This window comes from Dermacentor silvarum, chromosome 2, assembly GCF_013339745.2.
Source record: "Dermacentor silvarum isolate Dsil-2018 chromosome 2, BIME_Dsil_1.4, whole genome shotgun sequence".
NCBI lineage: Eukaryota > Metazoa > Arthropoda > Arachnida > Ixodida > Ixodidae > Dermacentor > Dermacentor silvarum.
In genome coordinates, this window is record NC_051155.1 from 59470117 (window position 1) to 59492592 (window position 22476).

Here is a 22476-nt window from a genome sequence, read left to right on the forward strand (position 1 = left end):
GTGCGGCTGGCATATGCTCGACGTACTCATCGAAGCCATTCTTGCGCTGTGCGAGAAAAGCGCCTAGCCCGACATCACTAGCGTCCGTGCGAATCTCAGTTGGAGCAGAGGGATCGAAGTGACGCAGTACTGGCGGTGAAGTGAGAAGGCGGCACAGCTCTTGAAATGCATCGTCACATTCCGGGGACCAGTCCGGTAGCTCAGAACGGCCTGTAAGAAACTCGGTCAAGGGGGGCGATTATGAAGGCAAAATTGCGGACGAAGCGTCGGAAATACGAGCATAAGCCGATGAAGCTGCGAAGCTCTTTCAGGGTAGTTGGTTTGGGGAACGCGTACACGGCACTAAGTTTCGTAGAGTCCAGGAGGATACCGTCTACATGACCGAGAATAGTAAGCTTGCGAGCGCCGTAGTGGCATTTATTCAAATTTAGCTGCAGTCCTGCAGCGGTGAGGCACGCAAGGACATGCTCGAGGCGGCTGAAGTGTTACGCAAAGTGGGTAGAAAAAACTACAATATCATCTAACTTAGGCCTCGGAGAATGGTGTTCATCATTCGTTCAAAAGTGGCAGGCGCGTTGCAAAGGCCGAATGGCATGACGGTGAATTCATATAGGCCTTCAGGTGTTACATAGACTGTCTTTTGGCAATCGGCCTCTGCCATCGGCACTTGGCAGTACCCGGAGTGCAGATCCAGCAAGGAAAAGAATTCCGTGCCCTGTAGGCTGTCCAAGGCATCGTCGATGCGCGGCAGAGGATAGATATTTTGGCGCGTTTTGCGGTTAAGGCGGCGATAGTCGACGCAGAACCTTATGGTCTACGTCTTTCGTTTTAACGAGGACCACCGGAGATGCCCAGGGACTGTTAAGGCCAACTTATACTCCGACGTTTTCGGCGCGTGATGAGCGCCGGCTGAAGTCGGATACGCCAGGTTGGCGACGCTGCGCCGGGTGCAAAACCGACCCCCCTATACTCGGACGCAGTCTGGCGGGCGCAGCGACGCGCGACTGGCGAAGCGCATGCGCAGAATGCGCAGAGTACAGCACGCCGCCTGCCGTAAAACTTGCGAAGCAATCCCATAGCTGCTCGCTCCTTTCCTACCCTGCTCCTCCTAGCTCACTTGCACGGAGGTTTCGCGCCTTTTCGTTGACCGCGACTGCAGCGTTTCCAGTTTTAGCACTTCGTGTTAGGAGTCGGATTCCTTCTTCAGATGGCGTGGACATACCCAGCACGAAGAAATATAATCATCGCCTTGCTGCTGCAGCGCTTGCGCCGCAAGAGGAGGCGGTCACTGTACATAAGAGAAATATTTGACAAACGTCCGTGGTACGGCGAGTACCATCACCTCGTCCAGGAGCTTCGACAGAATGATCCGGAATACCATTTCAAGTATTTCAGGTAAATGGAACGTATATACATATAACGCGTGCTGCTTTTCCGTTGTTTTGCAAGTACCCTTCGGACTGCTGTTGCTCGTGCTGAAGTGTTGTCATGCAGAATTTCCGTTTATTTATTGAACGCAGGATGACGAAGGCTTCGTTCGATAAGCTATTGGGCCTCGTCTACGAGAGAATCCTGCACCCACCAACGCATAGGAGGTCCATCTCTCCAGCAGAAAGACTTGCAGTCACACTGAGGTAAAATGCTCGTATTTGTCCAGAAATCAGCAAGTGCGACTGCGTGCATGCGTACCGTGTTTGCACGTTCATCCGCCACATCATTTGCTTCAAAGCGCACCTCGCGTGATTTTCGGAAGCAACGTATAAATGCAACGTATATCGCGCGCGTTTTTTTTTTCGTGGTTTTCCATGTGTCTTCATCAACCACAACCGCAATGCTCATGAACTGCGAGGAGAGCCGACCTTTCGACAATCACGGGGAAAGCACGCGGGCCATTGGAAAGGGAAAAAAGGAAGGAACTTTTTACGAAAAGTTTTTGCTGCCTAAAGAGATGAATATGGTGATCATCAATATTCTAGTTCTCTGCTACTCCCTCGGGCCTTGTTCTTAGTCCTGATTGTGAAACACGATGCATGTATTTTTCACCCTATTACTAATGTTGCAGCAATAAAGTTCATTGTGATAAGCATTTGAACAGTAATATGAATCACTTGTTCTGTTAACATATTTTTGTAGATTCCTGGCTACTGGAGGATCGATGCAAGGCATCGCAATCAGCTATAGAATTCATGCTTCCACCGTGGCAGGGATCCTAAAGGAGACTTTTCCAGCAATCTGGGATTGCCTGAAGCCTGTTGTGCTGGGGTGCCCAAGTGAGAGAGAGTGGGAAAAAATAAGAGAAGATTATGAAGACAAGTGGAATTTCCCAAATACGATAGGAAGTATTGACGGCAAACACTTCGCTATCAAATGCCCAGACAACAGTGGGTCAGACTGTTTCAATTATAAGGGGTACCACTCATTACTAATGCTTGCTGTTGTAGATGCGAATTATCGCTTTATTATGGTCGACATAGGAGCCCAAGGTCGGCTTTCAGACGGCTCGCTCTTCGGAAAGAGCGACCTCAAGAGAGCCATAGAAGAGAGAACCCTGGGACTCCCTTCAGGAGTTTCTAGGTGGCCAGTTTGTTTGGTTGGGGATGCAGCATTCCCTTTGCAAACTTATTTGATGCGCCCTTACCCTAGGAGAAAGTTAGAAGAAAGAAAAAAAGTTTTCAATTATCGCCTCTCAAGAGCCCGAAGATGCGTTGAAAATGCCTTTGGCATCTTAGTTTCGAGATGGCGAGTGTTTTTGGGTACAGTGGAGGGTGAGCCAGAGCTCCTGACCTCTATGATAAAAGCAGCGGTGGTCCTTCACAATTCCCTGATGGCTGACAATGCATACTGTCCTGATAATTATGGGGACAGGCCATGTGAGGAGACTGTGCAGGATGGAGAGTGGCGGCGCGCATGGTTGCCCAAATTGGTTGCAGTGCACCACCATCAAACCACCGGCCTACCTCAGCTGCCATGGCGATGAGGGATGAAATTGCAGACTACTTCATTTCTGCTGAAGGCTCATTGCCATGGCAGCTAAGTGTTGTCAGGAGGAGCTGATACCATTACATGTGGCATTTCATATTTTATTGAAATGAGATTGCATATCACAGTACAAGTATTTACCTGTACTGTGATATGCAATCTCATTTCGTACTCTCTTATCACAAAACAATCTTCAGCTTATTTTTGATTGGTGCAACACTTGGTTAATGACCCTAAATTCATCTAAATGTAAAGTCATCTCTTTTACTCGCAAACACTCCATCTCTACGTTCTCTTATCACATAAATAACCTGATCTCCCCAGCCACTTCATACAAGTACTTGGGAATTCATTTCGTGCCAAACCTTTCCTGGAACCATCACATTACTACCATATGTGCTAATGCCCCAAGGTCACTGGGGTACTTACGTCGAACCCTGCGCAAATCACCCTCCCACATCCGTAAGCTAGCTTTCCAAACATTTATTCGCCTGCAGCTCGAATTCACCTCTCCAATCTGGTCACCTTACCATAAGAACCTAACCAGCTTATTATAATCTGTCCAAAATAGGGCCGCAAGGTTTGTCTCATAACTATACATACAATTCTAGTATTTCGCAAATAAAACTGGATATTTTACTCTCACCCCTCAGTATCCGTCGTGACTTCGCTCTCTTAACTCTGCTTCATAAGTACGTTCATGCAGATAGGAAATTTTCCTTGCGGCTTGAATTTGCACCATGCACATCACGCAGGCTACATAATCACATCAGCTTCACTCGGATATACGGGAACACTCACGCATTCATTTAGTCGGCCCTTCCCCGTGCCATTCGATTATGAAATGCCCTTCCTGATTCCATAGTCTCCGAAAAAAATCCTGACAAATTTCGCCAGCTGCTCATCTTGCGTTTCATTGCGTAATCTCGAAAAAAATAATGCGTGTCCCTTTCTTCTTATGTTTCCTCGTGATATGCCTTCTGTTAGCTTTTTTGTTTATGGTATCACTTTGCTCTTTTTCTTGTATTACTATGTTTCTTTTTTTTCTCTGATTAGAACGTCACCAGTGCAATATCTTTTTTATGCAATACTGATGCAACCCTTCCGTTTATGGGTCCATTAATATTTTTTGTTGTAGTTGCTATTTTTGTATTCTTATGTATACAACATTGAATTGCCTATTCTTATGTGAACTGTACCTTTTGTTATATTTGTGTAATCATCTAGCGTGCGCAGGAAATTATTCATTATTATGCCAGTCAATCGTGCATGTACATTATGTACCAATTATGCATGCTGTTTTCCTTTTTTGTGATGCCCCCCTTACCCAATGCCTCTCACGAGGCCTGTAAGGACTTTTTAAATAAAATAAAAATAAAACATGTGGAATTTCATATTTTATTGAAATGAGATTGCATATCACAGTACAGGTATTTGGTCGTACTCTCTTAACACAAGCTTCGGCATGAAAAAGGGACCGAACATAAACAACTAACCCTGTCATACCCAGGCATTCAAAACATCAGGTCAAAGTTATGTACTTGAGGATTGTCACTTTGATGTCTCAAATATAAAACCAGTGCAATGTGCTTTTAACAGGAGGTCTCCCTGACAGGTCAACTTTGGGCCGACCATCAAACAACCGCCCCACTTCAGCTGCCATGGCAATGAGGGACGAAATAGCGGATTATTTCATGTCTGCAGAAGGCTAATTGCCGTGGCAGTTGAACGTTGTCAGAGGTGCTGAAATCCCAGTTCTCCTCAGAATATCCTCAGAATCCCAGAATATTACTTTTTCCTCTTCCAGCGTCATAACAATTACTTTGGCCCCTCTAATTATGTACGATTTTGAGCTTACTATTTCCTTTCTCGAACTTTTCTTTCTCTATTTCATGGTGAAGAACTACTGTTTAAAAGGCTTTATATATGCCAGTGATTTGTCTCACTAGAATTTGCGTATGAACTGTATTTTACATGTAAACATGTATTTTTTTCTGCATTAACGAGAGAAGGGGAACCGAGGGGCTTGGTTTTGTTAATCATGTGTATGTGGTCTTTTTTTTCTGCATTGTCACTAAAGCTAACCCAATGTGCTTTTTACCAGGTCTGCCTGACAGGTTAACTTCGGGCCCTCCTTCTGTGCATGTCATTTTCACATGAAGTGTACATCGCTGTGTTCCGTGAGCAGGTTGCTTAAATATTTACAGCATGCACATACATAGAAAACATCACATAGAAAAAAAATGGAATTTAATGAAACGTTTGAAATGAAACATACACAAAATCAAGATCAGTTACATTTAACCAACTATTCACAACAACACTTATTTCTGTACAACAGAGATACAAAATGCAACATGTGCAAGAAAAAATGCAAGAACACTGTGAAAATTCCTTTCAGATGTTGTATATGTGTGTTCTTTACAACTGTCAGTTGGCATTTCCCTTGTCCTTTCTCTGTTCCTTGTGGATATTGCGTTGGAAGAAGCTGAATAAATATTATTTAATGGCAGTAGAAGCCCTGAAATATGTGGAATGAGACATTCATCGTCACAGTGGAACTGAACGTTGCAGTCTTACGCTGTGTACTACTGTCTGAACAAATGCAGCTGTGCAATAGAGAAATGCTGTACTTTTGGTACTATATAATGCTAAAAATACCTTGAATGCAACAAAAATAGAGCGCTTCATTTAGCGCACAATAACATGAGAAATAAGTATTACATATGTATCACATATTGCGGGAAATGCCCATATTCGAAAAACAAAATATTAATGCAAAACAAACGCATGAAACAAATATTGCACTTTTTGAATCATGTCATGCTGAAAATGCCATACAAAAGACAAATATAACTCTTGAGTTAATGCAATTATGATATCTGGGTTAGTAATGAAATACACATGACTATCAAGAAACAAGTACCCGTTGTTTCACACTATGTGGTGCTGAACATCAAGTACTACCTCGGATCACGAAGTACAGTGATTAAATAATCGATCTGATTAAGGCATTTAGCGAGTTAGATGTTGCTCTGGTTTACCCCTTATAAGGTGCGAGCTCGGCACATGTATCACATGCATACAAATACTAAAACTGCACTCAGAATGACTAGAAATGGAATTACCCGCCGTGGTTGCTGAGTGCCTATGGTGTTGGGTGCTGAGCACGAGGTCGCGGGATCGAATCCCAGCCACGGCGGCCGCATTTCGAGTCCCCCACTACAGCGTGCCTCATAATCAGAACTGGTTTTGGCACGTAAAACCCCATTATTTAATTTTTAATTTAGAAATGGAATGACAGAACTTTCCAGCCATTGCGATTGCTGCGTTTGTAGAAAAAAAGGAGTACACACTTGCACCAATCGCTCTGTAAAAAGACAAAATGTGGTACGTATCCATACCTAAGTATTTTAGGCGTATAAGGAAACTTGCATAGAACTTGAAGATTGTTTCAAGAAGTATTGAGCCAGCTAATGGAAAAGGCTGAAAAGCTCAACAGATTTTCAAATAAAAATTTTGCTGTCAATATGAGCCTCGTCGAACAGCACCACCTGTGCATGTAAAAACACTCAGAACACCAAGGAGGCCTATTAGTAAAAGATGAAAACACACTGAATAGTGTCTTAGATTGTTGGGGAGTATTCATCGTGCTAAAATATGGTACGCAGGTGCACCCTTGTCCATTTATCGGCACTTGAAAAGAGTGGGATAATTGTGACCCTGCAAGCCACAAAATGGTTAAAGGAAGTGTCACCGAGTACGCAAAGGGACTGAACTAGAAGGATGCAGTTTTGTACTTCGTGAAAATTAGATTCAATATTGCAGCGTTAATATTTGTACTATTTTATCACACTATTGGTTAACAGCATATCACAGCCTACATGGCAGCGTTAATATTTGTACTATTTTATCACACGATTGGTTAACAGCATATCACAGCCTACATGGCAGAATATCACAGTCCACGCAAATAACATCATAGCATATCACAGGCTTATACCTCAAGCAATTATGCAGTTCTGGAGAAGAAATGAAAATAATAAAATTGAGAATTTTGCATTCTTTGTATGGATAAGTCGGGTATTAAAGCATAGCACTAATAAAAAGCAAACAAATATATTAAATCGTTAACATAAACAAAAGCTACATGCACGCATCTTATATATATGAGTGCCTTGGTAGCTAAACTAAAAAATGGGGCTATAAACCCTGCATTAATTGACTTGCACGTTAATCAATTTCCTCCTCCAGATCTGCAATGAGCTGCATAATTCTAACTTTACATTTTGATGCCATATTACGTGGCATCTTATCCAAACTTAGGCCTACAGAAAAACCAAATGCCTCATTCTCAGACATTTTTTTCTCAAGTTGGCCCAAAAGTTGATCTTCAAAACTGTCTGTCTTTCTTGTCTTTTTTTTTTGGCTTGGGTGGAGCCTCACTATATCGCTCGGTTACTGACGTTGGTGGTACTGCCAATGATGCCGGCGTTGCTGGTGATGGTATTTCGGGTGGAGCATCCAGAAAGCTTTGAACTGCTGATGGTGACGGTGGTGTGCTGTACATTCCTGATAAAATGCTTTCGGCGGTCTCGCCAACATCATCACCACCCGAGCAGGAAGGGGCTTCTATGCTGCATGTAGTTCTGCAGAGAAAACGCTGACATTATTCGAGGAAAAACAGGTGCGCACTATTGTAAGGCCAAACAAAATTGGTTTTGCAGCCATTTCATTTGGCTGCGTCGCTCACTGAGAATGCTGAAGGCTTCTTTGGAGAAATAATATTGTTTGTATATAGAGAATAACATCGCTGTAGACACTTCAGAAAAAAAGAGTTTGAAAAGTTGCGTGCACAGTCGTAGTTAACCCCAATGAGACAGGCAATTCTGTCGAGGTATTCAATGTTCAATTTACAGTTTCGTGCAAGGACTAAAGCGATATGAGAAAAATAGCACCCTGAACATTTCGTGCTAAAAAAAAGGAAAAGGGCAGATGCGACCAGCTACAGCAAACTCATGTGTCCTAAATGAACACACATAACAAAATATTAATGACATGAACTTGATAAATGCAAAGCGCAACGTGGATCACAATCACGTAAAGAGCAAGCTAGGTTTGCTTCACTGAATAACAGCAGTGTCATGCGGGGAATTTTTAGAAAACGAACAAACGTATGATCTCGGAATATAGTCATCAAAGTAGACAAAACACTAAGCAGCAAATGAATGAATAATACTCTGAAAATGAATAATAACTCACTTTCTCGGACGGCCGCAATCTCTGTAAAAGGCCATCGACTCTGCGAACTCCCACGCTCGCCGAGAAACATAGCCGCTTCCGCTGCTTTTGGTTTGCTCAATCGCCTTCAATTCACGTGTGTAGCGATCTCTCAGTCGCTTCCACAGTTTGAGGCACTCTTCAACTGAAACAGGAAAAACGAGGTATAATAACAAACGGTGATTGCATACCAGGCTCGGAGAAGTATCCACGTTTCAGTATGCAAATATGCAAACAAAGTATGAGTACATCGACGCACCTGTCGAAAGGCCGGCGAACAAGCGGATCAGCTCCCAGGCGTTGTTCTTGCGATCCACATCGCGATAATCCACCCGTTTTGTGTCATACACGCAGGGATGCTGCTGTACGGCGTCCAAAAATCTCTCGATAACGGAACCAGAGAGGTCCACCACATTTTCGTTGGAAGCGGCCATTTTGTACTGGCGATGAGTAGCGACAGCGACGAGAGAGGGCGCTCGGTGCTGACGTGTTCGGCGCGGTCGGCGCGAAATGCAGGCGTCTCTATTCGGAGCCGAACGACGTCCGAGCGCGTCAGGAGCCGCCGGTCACGTCAGCGGTCGGGTGCCGTCGGACTGTAGAGGGTGGTGCTTCAGCCGACGTAACGTCGCCGTGCCGCGCGCGCGCGCGCGCGGCACGGCGTATATCTGCGCCTTTAGAGGGCTGGATGATGCTGCGCTGCAGCATGTCGTCAACCTGCTGGTCGATGATTCGGCGTTCAGCGGCCGACAAACGATACGGACGCTGGCGCAAAGGGGTTTGTTGACCGGTGTCGATATGGTGAACGACTGCTGACGCTCGACCCAAGGACGGTTGCCAATGTCGAATGAGGCCCGAAAAAGCTGGAGGAGCTTGATAATTTCCGCATGCTGGATAGGTGTGAGTGCTGAGTCGACGGCATGAGCCAAGACGTCCACAGGAGCATCGGTCGCGTCGGCATGAGTGACGGCGCAAAGCGGAAGCCATACCGCATCGTCAAACATTTTAGCCGGGAGGACGCAGTCGAAATATTCAGAGCTCCCCAGGCACTCACCGCAGAGTATGGATGAAGGGCACGCGGAGGGAGTGCACGCGTAAACGGCAGCAGAACCGTCGCAAAAAGTGACGACAGCAAAAGGAAGCAGAAGGTTCCGACGGCTCGCACAAGAGGCTGACGGCGTAAACAAAACAGATGAGTTCGCGACAGAGTGACACGACACAGGGACCAGAGCGGCTGAGAAGGGCGCGATGTCGATGTCAGAGGTAGCAACAACTTCAGTAATATTGTGGTCGTCAAGGGCCGTTTATAGTCCGACGTAACACGAGCGCTCACGCTACGTCACGTTGGCGAAAGCGACCACAACGGCACCGCCGAGTGGCGCTGGCGCGCCGGCCTGAGCGCCGCATGCGGCGAAAAATCTCAACCAGTGGGTGTACGCCCTCTCCTGTTTCACCTTCACGCCGCCTTGATTGCCTGCCGCACTGCACGTGTTTGCGCAGGTCTCATAGCGCGCACGTGCACGATGTTCACGCTTAGGTCGGCCTTCAAGAAGATCTGTGCGGTGGACAAGTATTTTCGCGGCTGCAATGTGGCGAAAGCCCAGCTACTGCTTAGCCATGTATAGTTGACGCGGTGCAGTCCATCGGAGACGACTTCGTCCTCGCCAAGGGGAAGTGCGTTTCGGAAGTCAAGGACGACGCTCTTTATGACGTGGAGTTAGAGTAAGCACAATGTTCTGCACATTCATATTTACATTCCTGTTTTGTTTCGTTTGCTGTGTGCACTCTGGATTTTGGTCTCAAGGGCTCCTAATTAAATACATAAAAAGGATAAATGGGTTTTCTCGGCAACTACTGCACCAAATTTGATGAAGTCTGTTGCAACTGCGGTACCTGTTCTTGGCGCAGAGCTACGAGTTTGTAAAGTTCGTGCTTCTATTTTTCTGAAACTTGCATATTGCCGCACCTGTACCTTATTCATCGGAGTACAGGCGCGGAAATATATATTTTTTTAATTCAGGCCCTCAATCGAAATTCTGTTTGCAACACATTTCATTAAAGTCTATTCAGGGGTTATCTCAGAAAAGCGTTTCCGCGTTTTACATGTAGATCAATACTACACTCAGTTGCAGGTCGAAATGTACTTAATTTGCAGAAAGTTTTGCTCTTTGTGTACAGTCAAGATCAGTGTGTAATAGTTGCTGTAAAGAGGGATGAAGCGTTTTTCGTGGGAGCTCATCCCTAAAATGGAGTATTTTTATTTCAAGTTCTTTGTACCTGCTCTGTTTTAATATTATTTTAACTGTTTCCATTGCGTGACTTTTCCTTTTTAGGTCCACAACTTTAAAGAGGTATTCTGTGAAGTATTGCTGGCATGATGCCTGCAAAATGTTTATGTTCTCACAATGTGATATGCTTATTTCCTAGGTGAACTTGTCTGTGGCGCAAAATGCATTTTGTGAGAAGGGAACAGAAGAGAAGAGACAATGAAGCGCCAGTTGGCGCTTCACTGTCTCTTCTCTTCTGTCCCCTTTTCACAAAAAGCGTTTCGCCCCACAGACAAGTTCACCTTTTCACAAAATGCATTTCGCCCCACAGACAAGTTCACCTAGGAAATATCAGCACCAACTTGTCCAAGAAGAAGTTCTTTTGAAATGATATTCTTAGTTGGCTTAAAAAATTCTTAGGGGTATATGCACTTCAAAAGTTGGAATGTTCTAAAGCACAGTCATTTATTGCCAGAGCTTTGAAAATGCAGTGCTTTTATTTTAATTTGCGTGCGTGATGTGTTTAGTCTACAAGCAATATTTTAGTGCCACGCAATTCTGGAATAAACATGCATTTATACATTTCTGCCATGTGTGATGTTTTTTTTTTTTCTTGCTGCATACTGGTAGACGAAGTGGGAGAGTGTTTTCTACTGTCACTACCTACGAGTTGGCATGGGACATGCCCGAGTTTTGAAAATGTGAATACAGTGCCTTCATAAAGATTTGTGGGTCTAGTCTACATGCAATATAGTTGTGTCACAGTGTCCTGTAGAAAACTTTAGTATTTATTTTATAATTTCTGATGTTTATAAGGTGTACTGCATCCACATAGTGCTTAGGTCTACATTAATAGCGGTTGAGATGGCGTGGCTATGCCACAGCTTTGAAAATATCCATACAGTGTCTCCAATATGTGTAACGTGTCTAGCTTACATGCAATGTTTTGTGGCCTCACGTGGCAGGAGAAAATATGTGCAGTTATCTATTCTATCATTTGTGATATTTTAAAGTTGGTCCATCCAGGTATAAAAACTCGAATAATATGTGTTTATGCTTATGTTACTACCTGTTCAGTGGGCACAGATATGCCAAAGCTTTGAAAATGAAAGTACAGTGCCTGTTTGATTTTACTATGTATCTAGTCTATATCCAATATTTTATTACTCTTTTGGACAGGGCAGTTGCTTTTATATGCAATGTTTGAATGCAATTTTAATGTGTCTGAATGTACTTACCTTTACGCGTTTAGTCTGAAATACGTGAAATCAATAAAAATATGGTGTCATGAATTTATGATGCTGGGCAACATACCATGCTTACATGCAGTATTTTTAGTGCACATATGTTGTTGGGGATGCCAGTTTACATTTGCTACCTGCGCGTGGCATAGGTTTTTAATCATGTCACATAAACATTTGCTTTTGTCTTAACAATCGCATTACTGCGCATGTTTAGCATTGCAAGAATGCACTGTGCTTGGAATTCAACAGGTTACCGCATTTCATAAAACGTTCTTTTCTATGACAAATTAAAAACGTAGACCCAATAATCATATTGTTTGTCTATTCTAGAAGCTTGCCGATACCTGAAACACAATACATCAAGAAACACACAATGTGATTTTCAAGAGGGTTAAAAGGATAGCAGATGACAAGCTGGCTAGTTTTGTTCAATGTCCACCTCAGGGTTCGAGGTACAATATCTGGCAACGGTTAGAGGACAGGGTGACTGCACTGGTAAATGAAATCTTTATTGAAGGCACAAGCCATATATATGCAAAGAAAAACAGTTGTGTATACAGTAGAGACAAAGTAATATTGCAGGGCAGAACAACCTAACTGAATCATGCTGTGCACCAAGCACACAACTAAAAACGCTTTACAGATGAATAAACTGCATGAGATCTCGCTGAAAAATTAAAAATGGAATTCGCCGGTGCATCACGATGCCACATTTGTAACTTTATAGTGCACTAGGAAAAAAAAAACACCGCATATCCACGGGGTGAATGATGATGAGTGGGCGAAGCTCCGGAGGGAATCATCGGTAAACCATGAATCTTCCGTGTAATTCGCCCAGTCTCGCCGCACTAAATCGAACGATTGACTTCCACCAATGACACGCGCCATATGTGACGTCATTCCTATTTTATAACAGCGCCCTTCATTATAATTGCACCATCGCTGCGGTTGCTCAGTGGCTATGGTGTTGGGCTGCTGAGCACGAGGTAGCGGGATCGAAACCCGGCCACGGCGGCCGCATTTCGATGGGGGCAAAATGCGAAAACACCCGTGTACTTAGATTTAGGTGCACGTTAAAGAACCCCAGGTGGTCCAAATTTCCGGAGTCCCCCACTACGGCGTGCCTCATAATCAGAACTGGTTGTGGCACGTAAAACCCCACAATTTAATTAATTAATTAATAATTGCACCATTTCCCGCTTAAGGGAACTTTAGCACAAACGCGTTAGAAACGTGCAGTACTCTCTAGTAAGGGGGAGAGGCCACAGCGTCTTACGCAGCCGTTTACACATGCCGGAACGTGCACCGCGTTTGCCGACGCCATCACATGACTGCTGAGAGAGTATAACCCCCGTATTCATAAACGCTCCTCGACTTGAACTTGACTTGCCACCGCCTTCAACGCGTTTCGAACGAGCTGCCCAAGGCGGTGGCAAGTAAAGTTCAAGTCGAGGAGCGTTTATGAATACGGGGGTAAGGCGGAGAGTCCACAGCGTCTTACACCAGCTTCTTACACGGGCCGTAACGCGCTTTCGTTAATGTTAGTCTTTCGTTAATGTTGTGTATTTATTGTCATCGTGGTGCGTGTGTCCATGTGCGCTTCGTGGCGTAGTGGTTAGCGCCGCGCGTTCGGAAGCGAGGGTCCCTGGTTCGATTCCGCGCTACGGACACAACTTTCGGAATTTTTTTTTTCATAAAAGTAGACGTGGCTACCTACTACTACGACGACGACTACTACTACTACATAGTACAGAGGAGGGACAGACCCACACCCTCTGTCCCTCCTCTGTAGTATGTAGTAGTAGTTTTAGGGGCTGGGCATGGCCTGCCCAGCCCCTAAAAAGGAGCTGGGCAGGCCATGTAATGCATAGGATGGATAACCGGTGGAGCATTAGAGTTACAGAATAGATACCAAGAGAAGGAAAGCGCAGTCGAGGACGGCAGAAAACTAGGTGGGACGATGAAGTTAGGAAATTTGCAGGCGCAAGTTGGAATCAGCTAGTGCAAGACATGGGTAATTGGAGATCACAGGGAGAGGCCTTCGTCCTGCAGTGGACATAAATATAGGCTAATGATGATGGCTAACTTGACTAGCATGTGTGCAAGAGATAACACTAGTAATCTTGATTTATGCGTTAAATTCCCTCTGCATGCAAAACTCACTTGCAAAGTATAACGAACAATGCACTCATTCTTTCTTTCGAATTATAAGTGGCTCCATGTTGACCAAGGCAGCACATACCGAGAACACATTGTCCATGTGGGGTACCAAAGTCAAGGGCACTGTGTTGCGCAGGATCCTGTACACTTTCAGCCTGCGAATAACCCCCTCGACATGGATACGCACAGATGCAATTTTATATGTTGCATCCATGTCTTCTTGAGGAAGTTGGCCACCTCCCAAGTTAAAGGGAGGCATCAAAATGGCACCACCTTTGTCCTTCACATCTGTCCGGATACTCGGAAAACCTTTATCGCTCAAGTTAATGTTGCCTTCGTGTACAAGGTTCAGAAAACCAGAGTCCTAGGTAATAAAGGAATCAGTCTGCCGCCCACTATATACCCTTGACATGAAGGCTATCATTCCGTTTGGAATTATACCAACAAGGACCTTTAATGTATAGCCTCCCTTGTAATTAAAGTAGACTATGTGCTGGCAGTCAGGCTTTGATGGCATTTCAGTTCGAACTTCGGTGCAGTCGATAATAAATGTACAATCTGGATAATTATCTTTGAATGGCTGTGGCATGCATAGCTTGATGATAGGCCTTGGTGGCACAAATACCCAGTCCTTGAAGGCTGCGCTAAGTATATCGAGTGTTTTTATAGAAGAACTTGATGGAGTTGATGCAGCCACTCCGAAATCAGAGCTTGGATCACTGCGTAGTCTATGGTCCAGTGGTTCGCAGCATCGCGCAGCTGTGATCAGGCAACCTCGCTCAAAAGGAATCGTCGGGTTAACATTGAACAAGGATATGTGACTGTATATGCGCCGTTTTCCCGCAAAGTTCTGTTCCTTGGAATGTGCTACTACTTCTATTCCACCGCTCAATCAACGTCGTTCTTCCCAACCTGCATTACTGGGCGCATGAAGTATGTGCCAAACTTCGTAAAACTTTGATGTTATTTGCCTCACCGGGTTTGTGCAACTGTGTGTGGGGGCGGTGCTAATTTGGTCATTGAGTCATATCGCGCATTTCCTGACCACAAAGCCTAGGTATATTATTGATTTTATTGTCCTTGCGTTCAGCAAAAGGTTTCGCACTCCACCGTCGCGTCACCAAATGCTAATTCACAGCTCATGTTTGATGCCCGGCATGAAGGGTTGAGAAGTCGTCCGTTCCCACAATCTTAAAATCCGACAGTGAGAATGCGTAAGGCTGGGTGCAGCATGTTCTTCCAGCTGTATGAACTTATTTAGGCGATTCATATACCTCTACAAATACATGCGTTTACCGAGTCGCGTGCCTCATAACCTCATCGTGCTAAAGCCTCATTCCTGCAGATTGTAGAATAAATAAAAAAAACACCGCATATCCACGGGGTGAATGATGATGAGTGGGCGAAGCTCCGGAGGGAATCATCGGTAAACGGTGAATCTTCCGTGTAATTCGCCCAGTCTCGCCGCACTAAATCGAACGATTGACTTCCACCAATGACACTCGCCATATGTGACGTCATTCCTATTTTATAACAGCGCCCTTCATTATAATTGCACCATCTCCCGCTTAAGGGGACGCTAGCACAAACGCGTTAGAAACGTGCAGTACTCTCTAGTAAGGGTGAGAGGCCACAGTGTCTTAGGCAGCCGTTTACACATGCCGGAACGTGCACCGCGTTTGCCGACGCCATCACATGACTGCTGAGAGAGTATAACCCGCGTATTCATAAACGCCCTCGACTTGAACTTGACTTGCCACCGCCTTCAACGCGTTTCGAACGCGCTGCCCAAGGACATTTAATGTCCTTGGGCAGCACAAACGCGTTAGAAACGCGCAGTCTTTCGTTATTGTTGGGTACTTATTGTCATCGTGGTGCGTGTGGCCATGTGCGCTTCGTGGCGTAGTGTTTAGCGCCGCGCGTTCGGAAGCGAGGGGTCCCTGGTTCGATTCCGCGCTACGGACACAACTTTCGGAATTTTTTTTTTCATAAAAGTAGACGTGGCTACCTACTACGACTGCTACTACTACTCCTACTACTACATACTACAGAGGAGGGACAGACCCACACCCTAAGGAGCTTCGCCCCTAAAATTGAGACAGAAACCATCTTGTTATGACTGTAGACGCTGATGCGTTAGAACTGAATGAATATAGCGACTCAACGCATTGCCACCGTTGGAACGAATTATTTCTAAGGCGTGTACTACAGCGGGACTCCTGCATCGCGTTTTCGTAACAATACTTGGTTTCATCGATCACTGCCGCCGCGAAGCCAGCGAGTGGCCTCCGAAATGCACAATCGATAAACACACAGGACCTGTAAAATGCGTCAAGGACGCTAAAAATGAAAAGCATGTAGTTCTTCATTTGCTGAAGAACCACAACAGATTGCATTTGATCCGTTTGCTTACAAACTTAGCCTGTGTGTCGCTGGCGGGGCTTGAGAGAACCAGCTAGCCAAGTTACTATATTGTTGTATTCGACGTTGCAGCTCCAGCAGCAAGCCGTGTTTTTTCAACAGAGACTTTCTCGTTTGCGCGGCACTATACCCTTAACACCTGTTCCCACCCCAAGTCTCTCCTGCCCAAATGCAACGCACGCTATTCTGCCGAGATTCGACTCTGCAGCCGGAATCAAAGTGACACCGTGCCGAACAGCCTCCACTATACTGCTCATGTCCAGGGCTAGTTCGCCGTGCAGCTAATTGTGCTCTCCACACAAAGATGCGACGTACAGCTGCACGTAATCACGGTTTCACCGGTAGTGGGTTCACAATATACACCACAAGGTGTTTGCAACCGCTACCTCCCATCTTCGAATTAACGAGCGTTCTTCGCATCTCGTCATGAAGCTGGTGATCACATCACAGTTTGCGGGGGTATATGTGTTTGTTGACGGCGTCCTTGAAACGGGACTGCGGCCGTGGAAGTAATGGTCGGCCTGCAGCAAAAACTATAAGTTGTCCCCTACAGTGATAGGAGACATGATAGGGTCGAACATAACGTGTTCTTTGTTCACAGCATCGAGCTCCTGTGATCAGGGAAGCGGGTTCGAAAGCAATCCTCGGACCAACTTGGACCACAGTCATCTGACATTGCATATGTGCCGCTTCTGCGCCAACTGGATGACAGGATAGTCAATTGTCTAGTGGTTCACACCATCGCGCTGCTGTGATCAGGGAACCGCATTCGAACGGAATCGTGGCACCAACATCGGTCACAGGCATCTGACATTGCATATGTGCCGTTTTTTCGCCAACTTTGATGACTGGGTAGTCTACGGTCTAGTGGGTCAGAGCAGCGCGATGTTTTTATTTTTGGAACAGCGTTCGAAAGCAATCGTCGCACCTACTGGGATTACGGGTATCTATATTTGCATGCGTGCCCTTTTCCCGCCAACTTGGATTACTGGATAGTCGGGCATGATTGTTCTCAGCATCGCGCTGCTGTAATCAGGGAGCCGAGTTCGAAAGCCGCCGTGAAACCAACTTCGATCACGGGCACAATTTCCCCCAAACTTGGATCACTGCGTAGTCTGTGGTCTAGTGGTTCACAGCATCGCTCTGTTGTGGTCAGGGAACCAGCTCCGAAAGCAATCGTCTGGCCAACTTGGATTAGTGGTATCTGACATTGCATATGTGCCGTTATTCTGCCAAGTTGGATCACTGGGTAGTCTATGATCTAGTGGTTAACAGCATCGTGCTGCTGTTATTTGGGAACAGTGTTCGAAAGCAATCGTCAGACCTACTTGGATGACGGATATCTAAAATTGCATATGTGCCCTTTTTGCGCCAACTGGATGAGTTGATAGTTTGCATGGTCTAGTGGTTCACAGCATCTCGCTGGAGAGCTCAGCGAACCGGGATCCAAAGCAATCGTGGCACCAACTTCGATCACGGGTATCTCGTCGGGCCAATTTGGATCAAGGGTATCTGACATTGCATAATGACGCGAGACAGAAGAAGACCGGCACTGAAGCAGAGGTCAGGTTTAGACCGGCACTGAAGAAGAGGAAGTAGAGGTTGCTCCTCGCCATCTTGGATGGTTGCTGCTACGCCTGTGCTACTCGCCTATTTTGTAAATATTTGTAAATATACGTTTTCGCGCAACATTTTCTGGTGGAGGTGCTGGGTACGCTGCCTGTTCATCCCCATCACCCAAGCACGGAACTCCGAAGTGGTCGCCGCGTTGTTTCCTCGGTGATGGCCACTGAAGCACGCACCGCGCCGGAACCTACCGTGCAGCAGTCGTCCCCGCCATCTGTCATCTTATCGCTTCCGCAGGATCCGGGCACCTTCTCTGGCACAGATAACGTGGACATCGAGGACTGGATTGCATGGTATGAGCGTGTCAGCAAACAGAACAGATGGGACGATACGCTTATGCTGGCGAATGTGATATTTTACCTGAAAGGAACCGCGCGCGTCTGGTACGAGACGCACGAACACGATCTGACCAGCTGGGACGTTTGCAAAGAAAAACTGAATGACTTGTTCGGCAAGCCCTTGGGTCGTCAACTAGCCGCTAAAAAAGAACTTGGCTCCCGTGCGCAGTCATCTACTGAATCATACATTTCGTATATTCAGGATATTCTAGCGCTTTGCCGTAAAGTTGACAGTAACATGTCCGAAGCGGACAAGATCGGACACATACTCAAAGGGATCGCCGATGACGCATTCAACCTCTTAGTATTCAGGAACTGTGCCACCGTGGATGCTATTGTGACAGAGTGTCGGCGATTCGAACAAGCTAAACACCGCCGTATCGCCCAGCAATTCACCAGGCTCCCCAATACTGCCGCATCGTCATCATGTGAGGAACCACTACCTACGTCACAATCGCCGGTTCCGAACACTTTGACACGGATCGTTCGACGGGAACTAGAAGCAATGTCACCAGCCCCTCTCGTGCCCGTTGTCTCGACTGCCAACCAGCCTATGGTTTCATTGATTCAAGCCGTGGTTCGACAGGAGGTCGCGAATTTGGGACTCTCCTCTGTGTGCGCTGTTCGCGTGCCACCAGTCGCACAAGTCACACCACCAGTTCCACCAGTTGCGCCGCGGAACCAGCCCTTTTACTCGCGATACCGCAATCCCGCTGAGTGGAGGACGCCGGATGATCGCCCAATATGTTTCGCGTGCTCTCGAGTTGGGCATATTGCGCGACACTGCTGGAGCCGTCAGACGTCACCGACTGGCTGGAGCACCCGGAACCCTCGTCCTGAAGGCTACTCCCGTGCAACATCGTCGCGCTCCCCACCGACTGACACGCCCGACGTCGACACTCGCACCAACGTGTACAGCAGGTCACCATCGCCGCGCGATCGCCGATCTGGCTCACCGCAAGCCCGCCGATTCCCTTCGCCGCAAGCCCGCCGTTTCCCGTCGCCTGCCAACTCTGGACGCTACGCATCGGAAAACTAACGAGTGCAGCGCCCGGAGGTGACGCTGCATTCTCGACCCGGCCTCGAAATCCTCGTCTGACAGTTCCTACCCGCTCTAATTTGCTCGAAGTCCAACTCGACGGTGTTAGTGTTATGGCCCTTATCGACACTGGTGCACAGATCTCGGTGATGAGCTCTAGTCTTCGTGCGAAGCTGAAGAAAGTCCTGACACCCGCCGTGCTACGTACAGTAAGAGTTGCCGATGGAAGCACACCTACTGTTGTTGGAACGTGTACTGCCCGCGTTACTATATCTGGCCATACAACGAGCGCTCAGTTTCTTGTGCTTGAGCAGTGCCCATACGACGTGATCTTGGGCATTGACTTTTTGTCGACACATTCAGCCCTCGTCGACTGCGGCACCGGTGTTCCGCCCCAATCCACTACTTATTTTCTTTTGACGCCCTCTCCTGCTGTCGCTGACGGGGATTACGTTGCATCCCCTATTACTGACGTTGTCTTGGCACACAATGTGACCCTACCCCACACGGTTGTCGAAATTGTCAACAACGAAGCTTATCTGCCTGTGCTGAACTTCGGCTTATCCGCCCGTGTTCTACTATGCGGAATTGCGCTCGCAACGTTGGCATCCCTCAGCGACTGTCAAATATCCACGCTAACATCTGAGGCGACTTTGAGTCCGATGTGCTCAGCAGGTTCCACCAGCTTGCCTACCAGTGAATTCAACAAAATGCTAGCCGCGGACCTTTCACCTGCGCCGGCTGATGAGCTCTGCCGTGTGTTAGCGTCGTACCGGGACGTTTTTGACTTCGACAACCGCCCACTTGGCCAGACAACGGCTGTCATGCACCGAATCGACACAGGCGACGCAAACCCTATTCATCGCCGTCCTTATCGTGTTTCTGCTGCTGAACGGGCGCTTATACAAACAGAAGTCGACAAGATGGCTGCAAAAGACATTATAGAACCTTCGTCTAGCCCATGGGCATCCCCAGTTGTGCTTGTCAAGAAAAAAGACGGCACCTGGCGTTTCTGTGTCGATTACAGACAGCTGAACAAGATCACTAAGAAGACGTATATCCGTTGCCACGTATAGATGATGCCCTCGATTGCCTCCACGGAGCGAGTTATTTTTCGTCCATCGACCTGCGGTGTGGCTATTGGCAGGTTGCCGTAGATCCTACGGACCGCGAGAAGACCGCTTTTGTGACACCTGATGGGTTATACCAATTTAAAGTTATGCCCTTCGGCCTATGCAATGCGCCAGCCACATTTGAGCGCATGATGGATTCGCTCCTTCGTGGCTTCAAATGGTCGACCTGCTTATGTTACCTAGATGACGTTATTGTTTTCTCAACGACATTTGAGAGCCATATTCAGCGCCTGTCCGCCATCCTCCGAGTGTTCCGCAGCGCCGGTCTCCAGCTTTACTCATCCAAGTGCCATTTTGGTCGCCGCGAAATAACAGTGCTCGGCCACCTTGTTAATGGTGTAGGAATCCGACCTGACCCAGAAACAATTCGCGCCGTGAAGCATTTCCCTGCACCTTGCTCAACCAAAGACGTTCGCTCCTTCATTGGCTTATGTTCTTACTTTCGTCGCTTTGTCAAAAATTTCGCTCACATCGCCCGTCCGCTCACCGACCTTCTCAAGAAAGATACGCCTTTCGTCTGGGGCCATCTCGAAGCTCAGGCATTTTCTGCGCTTATCCGCCTTTTGACGACTTCTCCTCTGTTGGCGCACTTCGACCCATCTGCTCCTACGGAAGTTCGGACGGATGCCAGTGGATACGGAATCGGAGCCGTCCTTGCCCAGCGCCAGCATGGTCGTGACTGCGTCATAGCGTACGCCAGCCGCCTGCTCTCTGCCCCAGAACGCAACTACTCAATTACCGAGCGTGAATGCCTTGCCCTTGTTTGGGCAATCTCCAAATTTCGGCCGTACCTCTTTGGCCGCCCATTCACGGTAGTCACTGACCACCATGCACTCTGCTGGCTTTCCTCGCTGAAAGATCCTACAGGCCGTCTCGGACGCTGGGCTTTGCGATTACAAGAGTACTCGTTTTCCGTCATCCACAAGTCTGGCCAATTACATCAGGACGCGGATTGCCTGTCCCGTTATCCCGTGGATCCACCCGACAGCACCAACCCTGACACCGATGCCTGTGTCCTTTCTATATCTCAGTTAATTCATTTCGGCGATGAACAGCGGCGTGATCCGGCGTTACGTTCCATCATCAACCGTCTCAGTTCCGGGCCCCCTGACGAGTCACTCCGGATGTTTACCTTCCATAATGGAACTTTATACCCCCACAGTGTATACTCCGAAGGCCCTGAACCAAGGGAGAGCGCGAGAGGGCATCGGCGTCCGAATGGTGTCGCCCGCTGCGGTAGAGTACGCGGATTTCGTAGTATTGCAGGCGAAGTGCCCAACGTGCAAGATGACCGGATGGATCTTTCAATGACGCCAGCCAACATAGTGCGTGGTGGTCCGTGATGACATCAAATGGGCGGCCATACAAATATGGCCGGAAGTTAGAGCCCAGATGATCGCGAGACATTCTTTTTCTGTCACGGTGTAATTGTGCTCGGCTTTCGTAAGCGTTCGGCTGGCATAAGCGACAACATACTCAGGGAACCCTTGCTTGCGTGGCGCGAGGACAGCTCCAAGGCCAACAGCGCTGGCATCTGTGTGTACCTCTGTAGCGGCCGTCGGGTCGTAGTGGCGCAAAATTGGGGGGAAGTCGGGAAACGACGAAGACTCGTGAACGCCTCGTCGCACTCTGATGACCACGAGGTGAGGAGCCTGTTGCTCCCTAGGAGCTTCGTCAGGGGCGATATGATGGCGGCGAAATTCCGAATGAAGCGTCTGAAGTATGAGCATAGACCGATGAAACTGCGCAATTCTTTGATGGACGTTGGCTTGGGGGATTCGGCAACGGCGCGATGTTTGTCGGAGTCGGGGAGAATTCCGTCCTTTGATTCGACATAGCCAAGTATCGTGAGTAGCCGTGCAGCAAATCCGCACTTCTTTATGTTTAATTGTAAGCCGGCGTTCGATAAACACGTCAAAACACGCCGGTGGCGTTCGAGGTACGTGGGGAAGTCGGGCGCGAAAACTACAATGTTGTCAAGATAGCACAAAT

General features: G+C 47.1%; 1 protein-coding gene across 1 annotated transcript; it reads left to right on the plus strand.

The window, feature by feature from the left end:
- The first annotated feature begins 1207 nt into the window (after positions 1 to 1207).
- On the plus strand, positions 1208 to 5093 carry LOC125943423 (uncharacterized). Its single transcript, XM_049662727.1, has 4 exons — positions 1208 to 1395; positions 1521 to 1634; positions 2134 to 2574; positions 5084 to 5093. The coding sequence occupies exons 1-4, from the start codon at positions 1208 to 1210 to the stop codon at positions 5091 to 5093; spliced, it is 753 nt and encodes a 250-aa protein (XP_049518684.1).
- The last annotated feature ends 17383 nt before the right edge of the window (positions 5094 to 22476 follow it).

Coding starts and splice junctions, on each gene's coding strand:
- LOC125943423 (XM_049662727.1), top strand. CDS start 1,208: ATGGCGTGGACATACCCAGCACGAAGAAATATAATCATCGCCTTGCTG. Junction 1,396..1,520: donor TACCATTTCAAGTATTTCAG/GTAAATGGAACG, acceptor TATTGAACGCAG/GATGACGAAGGCTTCGTTCG. Junction 1,635..2,133: donor AGACTTGCAGTCACACTGAG/GTAAAATGCTCG, acceptor ATATTTTTGTAG/ATTCCTGGCTACTGGAGGAT.